Source organism: Physeter macrocephalus, chromosome 7, assembly GCF_002837175.3.
Source record: "Physeter macrocephalus isolate SW-GA chromosome 7, ASM283717v5, whole genome shotgun sequence".
Classification (NCBI taxonomy): domain Eukaryota; kingdom Metazoa; phylum Chordata; class Mammalia; order Artiodactyla; family Physeteridae; genus Physeter; species Physeter macrocephalus.
In genome coordinates, this window is record NC_041220.1 from 80,838,364 (window position 1) to 80,844,363 (window position 6,000).

The 6,000-nt window shown below is 47.4% G+C and overlaps 1 protein-coding gene across 15 annotated transcripts in view; it reads right to left on the reverse strand.

The window, feature by feature from the left end:
• The window catches only part of TBC1D1 (TBC1 domain family member 1), a 285,275-nt gene that overhangs the window by 171,660 nt on the left and 107,615 nt on the right, over nt 1-6,000 (reverse strand). Inside the window, exon 1 of one of the 15 annotated variants that reach the window (XM_028492074.2) lies at nt 2,083-2,204. The exons of the other annotated variants lie outside the window; for them this stretch is intronic. Within the exon in view, the coding sequence (XP_028347875.1) occupies nt 2,083-2,112 (30 nt within the window). The 5' untranslated portion in view covers nt 2,113-2,204. Of the gene's footprint in view, nt 1-2,082; nt 2,205-6,000 lie in introns of those variants that run through there. 15 annotated transcript variants of the gene reach the window in all.

Here is a 6,000-nt window from a genome sequence, read left to right on the forward strand (position 1 = left end):
AACATTTCCTAGTCTAAAATGCAAAGTGTGTTAATGACTTGTCTCTGAACTGAACACCAAACAGGTTCCATAGAAAGCCACTCTTATAATCTATAACCCCAAGAAATGAACTTTCAAAGAGTATCTTCATATTCTAAAAGCTCTCAGAGAATAACACAATGTCTACAAAAATCAATTACAGGATGCAATTTACAATAGCACAACACCTAGAAAAAATGAAATACAAAAGAACTACACTTTTTAAAATTATGCTGACAACTGACATAACTTTACTCGAAAAACATTTCATAGTTTTTTGTTGTTCTGTAGTTTAAACAAATTTGGAATAACATGATTCAGAACTCAGATCAAGTTATCAACATGCTGTTCATTTTTTACATGAGCTTTTAAAAAGTACTGCCAGTTGCAGAAAGCTAACAATCCTTGATTTCTTTTTTAAATAAGGCTTTGGCTTGCTGTTTTCACCAGTCACCTGCGTAGGCCAATGTAAACAAAAGTCTACCTCACTCCTATAAGTGAAAAGGATCTTATCAAATATGCTTTAGGAAAGTAAATAAAACTATAAAACAGTACTAGCAGGAAGGTTTTCTTAGATTTACCTCGATTTTCGAATAAAACAACACAATGAGTTTATTTTTTTCTTTCTTTTGGCCTTGCAGTGTATAACAAAAGTAGACTCAAATCCTCAACCGAGAATGAGTAATATACACGCCCTGAATTACTTTTTAAACTATATAACATTCTTAAATTTTAGCATTATTTATAAAAGCCAATTAGCTATCACTTCAAGCCAGTAAACCTGGGCATTATTAATTTTTCTTCAGTACAAAACTACCTTATAACAACTCACAACTTGTTTGAAAGTCACTTCACTTTACTACTAGCTTTGTCTCAGGAAGTGAAGATTCTGGTGAGGATGGGTAGTGCCCGTCTAGTAACTAGTGTTATCCGGTTTCTGTGTCTCCAGTTTATTACCACTTAAATGGTAGGCAAAGCTTTATCTGTCTCATAAATAGGTATTTATAAAAATGTACTTTAACACTCTAAAAGTGCTGCATCATAACTAGAGATACCACCACCTATTATTTGTAAAAGGTCTCAGAAAGGCTAACGGGTTCTCCCATTATGAGTTTATTGCTCAACCAACCTGCCATACACCAAGAGCGAGCTCTGCGAAGGGGCTGGCAAAGAGAGGAGCCCGTGGGGTGCGAGGAAAGTGCCCCATTAACCCGCCGACCTGTGGAAGCTTTGAGAGCTGCATCATTCAAAACACAAACACCTGGTACTCCGGGAGGGTATTATTCTATTACTGCCTTCTCAAACTGATGAGAACTCAAGAAATCCACTCCAATCCCTTCATTTTTGCGATAGCGGAATTGGCCCGGACTCGTAACGCTTAATGATTCTAAAGGCGCCAATGTTCTGAAAATAAAACTTTAAGGAAATAGAACTTACGTTTAAAATTCAGGCTCCGTGCTCGCTTCGGCAGCACATGTACTAAAATTCAGACTCCAAAACCTGCCCCTGGAAACCAGCGAGTTAAAAACAAAAGACAGACATCCTCTAAGCGCACCAAGTTCAGCCTTCGGGAATCCTCAGTGCACTATCCCAGACAACCGAGCACAAACCTGTACCCGGGAGGCTGACGCGCGAGGTCCCGCCGCCAGGAAACACCTCGCGGTGAATCCGCGGCGTGAGGGTGGGGGGACTTAGGGAGCCGGAGAAGCCCACCCGCCCTGCGTCGAGCCTCACTCTCCCCACCTGTGAAATAGGCGTGACGCCACTGGCCCGTTCGCCCCACGGGGAAGAAAGGCTAATGAATGAGAACCACCTGGTGAACGGCCCGGGCCGCCTTGGCCGCTCTCCGGCAGCGGTCCTCGGGCAGCGGGGCGTCCTCGGGCAGCGGGGCGCCCCCGCCGCGGTCGGATTCCCCCCCAAGGCCGCGGACGCTCTCCGCGCTCCGGACTCCCCGCGGCCCGACGGTTACCAAGGTTCCCCAAGCCGCGCCCGCCCGGACGCCGGCTCCCGGGCCGTCAGCTACCGTAAAGGGCGCCGTCCCGACGCGGCCCCGACGCCGCCTACCTTGGCCACCCAGCTGAACAATGGTGACATCGCGGGCCGGGCGGAGGCTCGTCGCCCGCAGCTCCGGCTCACTCCCGCCGCCGGCCCGAGGGGCGGCGGGCAGCCGGGGGCGGGCTCGGGGCGCGGCGGGGCCCGGGCATGTCTCCCCCCGCGGCGGCGGCGGCTGCGACGGCGGCGGGCTCCTCCCCGCTCGTCACTGCCCCGAGAGGTCGCGCCCGCAGGGCTGCCCGGCCGAGAAAGGGAAGTGGGTAGGGAGAGTGGGGGAGGGGAGCGGAGGGGCGGGAGCAAGGCCGACCCCGCCCCCACCCCGCCCACCCCCACGCTCGGCTCGCGGCGGGAAGTTGGGATCCGCGGGGGTCGCCCTCCTCCGGGACGCCCCCGGCTGCGCGGCTACTGGGGGAGGAGTCGTAAGCCCTAAGGGCTAGGGACGCGGCTTTCTAGGCCTCTGGGGTCCGTTTTGCCCAACTTTCAGAAAACTAAGAATTCCTCTCCTTGAGGTTCGGTAAAAGCCCCAGAGTTGGAGCGAACACAAAGCCCTCCCAGCGTTCCAGGGGTTACCGTCGCCCCCGCAGCGTTTCTTCCTAAACGCTCCGGATTGCTGGTAACAAAAGGGCTAGTGTTCCCCTAACTCCTAATACCTTTATATAATCAAAGGTGGTTTTCTTGGAGCCAGAAAACTCAGCTGTTGAGACTAGAAAAGGGGCGGTGGAAAAAGAACCTTCAGTTCCTGCCAGCTGGGAGGTTTCAACAACGTGAGAAATGTTGGTTTCACCAGTTTTCTTCTCTCCCAAGGCAAGATGATAAGCAGTGTAGTCAGTTTATAGCTACAGAGGTTAAGCTGAGTTTCGAACTCAGACACCCAAGAGTTAAACATTGGAAAAATAAAAAAGGCCAAAGGACACATTAATAACCAATGTGTAAATATATGTGTCATGTGGAGCCACTCACTGAGTTCCTCAAGCCAAATAGCCACCCTAACCCCATAATTTTGCTTCTTTCCTCTTGTCATATTAATTGTGCCTTATCCTCATGACAGGCCAGTAGGACATTTTAATGAAGTTCCCCAAATGCCTGGCATCTGAGTTAGGTGGGTATATTCGTTATCTATTGCTGCATAACAAATTACCCCAAAACTATGAAGCTGGAAACAACAGTTTCTGTGGGTCAAAAATCCGGGGAGCATCTTAGCTGGTCCCTCTGACTCAAGGTCTGTTAGCCGGGGCTGCAGTCATCTCAAGACTGGGACTGAAGGATCCACTTTCAAGCTCATAGTTGTTCCCAGGATTCAGTTCCTTGCAGGCTCTTGGACTTAAGGCCTCAGTTTCTTCCTGCAGCATGTGGTTCTCCCCGTAGGGCTGCTCACAATATGGCAGCCTGCATCCCCTAGCACAAGTGATCCAAGAAAAAGCACATGTCCAAGAAGGAAGTCAATAGTTTTATAAACTAATCTCAGAAGTGACATCCCAAGACTTCTGCCGCATTCAGTCTAGTCCACACTCAAGGTGAGGGGATTACACAAGGACATAAATACCAAGAGAGGACCACGGTGGAGGGAGGGGTGTCATCTTTTTTTTCTCCTCCCAGGTAGGGTACATGGGAACAAGATAAATGATAAAGGCATGGTGAAAGTCAAGAGTGATAGCATTCTAACAAAGCCTACCTGGGTACTTGAAAAGGGCATTCAGAGCATCTTAGGGAAGTGCTCTTCTTTCATTCTTTTCAGCAGTGATGTTCCCAAAAGAAATTAAGAGGTGGAAAACGGGAGTGCATTTGCAGCCATTTAACCAAATCTTTCTGTTATCACATTACTTCCCCAAGCAAGCGGAAGAGATAGAGGCTGAGAGCTCCATCAAAGTAAGAGCCTTTATGGCCACTACAGCCTCACTACTCAAAGTGTGACCCATGGACCAGCTGCCTTGGCATCACCTGGCAATTGTTAAGACATGCAGACTCTCAGACCCTGCCCTAATATCCTGTCCTACGGAGTCAGAACCTTCATTTTACCATGACTTCAGGCGGCTAGGATATACATAAAGTTTGAAATGCACTAGTATATGAGATTCACTGACATTGGCCTTAAAATAATGTAACTGACCAACAGCCCCTTGAGAGAACAGCTAAAACTGTCCTTCATCCTTGCGATGGTGTGAACTAGCTCAGCAGAGAGAGACCTGGAGAACTACGGGGAAGCAACATCGTTGTGATGAGAGTGGCTGGGCAGCTGAGGACCAGGCATGATAAGTTGGATGGTTGACAAATGTCATCACACACCATCACTCCAATCCCTAGCCTGAGTTCTACGAAAATGCCCAGGACTGAGAAGCAACTCAGGGGAAAGGATGAGGGGAACCCGAAATGGACTACAGAAACCTGAATTACCTCCAACTGACTGAGATAAACTTTCTACTTCTTCAGCAGGAGGTAAGAAGGCAAAAAAGAAAAATTACATTAAATTTAGAAGGAAAGTTGCACTTCTTGCAAAAAAAAAAAGTTAAGACTAAATCCTGAATATGACAGTTACAATATGACAGGTGAAATAGGGACATCCAGGCTTCATTGTTTAAACCTGGACCCCTGGACTTCCCTGGTGGTGCAGTGGTTAAGAATCCTCCTGCCAATGCAGGGGGCACGGGTTTGAGCCCTGGTCTGGGAAGATCCCACATGCCGCGGAGCAACTAAGCCTGTGTGCCACAACTACTGAGCCTGTACTCTAGAGCCCGCGAGCCACAACTACTGAGCCCACGTGCCACAACTACTGAAGCCCACACACCTAAAGCCCGTGCTCCGCAACAAGAGAAGCCACCGCAATGACCGCAATGAAGAGTAGCCCACGTTCATCGCAATTAGAGAAAGCCGGCACACAGCAATGAAGACCCAATGCAGCCAAAAATTAATTAATTAATTAATTAACTAAACCTGGACCCAATTCTCCATGTATATACACATCAATGCGGAGTCTCCTGCAGTTTCTGGTTTGCACTTGCCTAAACCTTACATGATTTTAGACTCAGGTCTCCATCTCCATCTGCTCCAGGTCTCCCTGCCTAATCTGGGCAGAATCACTCATTTAATGGGAACGTAAGAACCTTTCCAGTGGGTGGACTTGATAGTAACGTCTGGGGCTCTAACACTAAATGTTACATGGAAAGTTCTTCATTCCCTGCCAACATGTAGCTTGCCAACAGAAATTCTATTGTAATCTGGAAGTTCATTAAAGGGAAACTTTTATATCAGACAATCTAACAGATCTCACATTCAAAACAATTTTCCTTAAAATCTATTTCTCCCATCTGAAAAATGTATCCTTCTCTAAGAAACTGTATATTCCCCCAGGGAAGGACTGTACGTAGAGGGGGCATGGGTAATTTTTAATAGCTCCCCATTGATTCTTTTTCAGCCAGAATCGAGAACGCTTACAGACAGAATAATCATTGCTCAAAGACGCTGATGGTTCCCAGCCCTGATTTTCTATCAGAGTTACCTGTGATGACAAGGCGAGTGGGTGAGGAAGGAGGGCAGATGATTTGGCTGCTCTGTGGCAGGGTGGAATGCTCAGAGACCTCAAAGAGCAGGTAGGTCATATAAATGTGTGCAGAGGGCCAGGTGTGAGACAATAAGGAATGAATGAACTGTGGCATCTTGGAGAATGCATGCTCAATTATTAAAACACTCCACCCAAACAGGATAGAAAGCCCAGAGATAAACCCACGCACATATGGTCACCTTATCTTTGATAAAGGAGGCAAGAATATACAGTGGAGAAAAGAAAGCCTCTTCAATAAGTGGTGCTGGGAAAACTGGACAGGTACATGTAAAAGTATGAAATTAGAACACTCCCTAACACCATACCCAAAAATAAGCTCAAAATGGATTAAAGATCTAAATGTAAGGCCAGATACTATCAAACTCTTAAAGGAT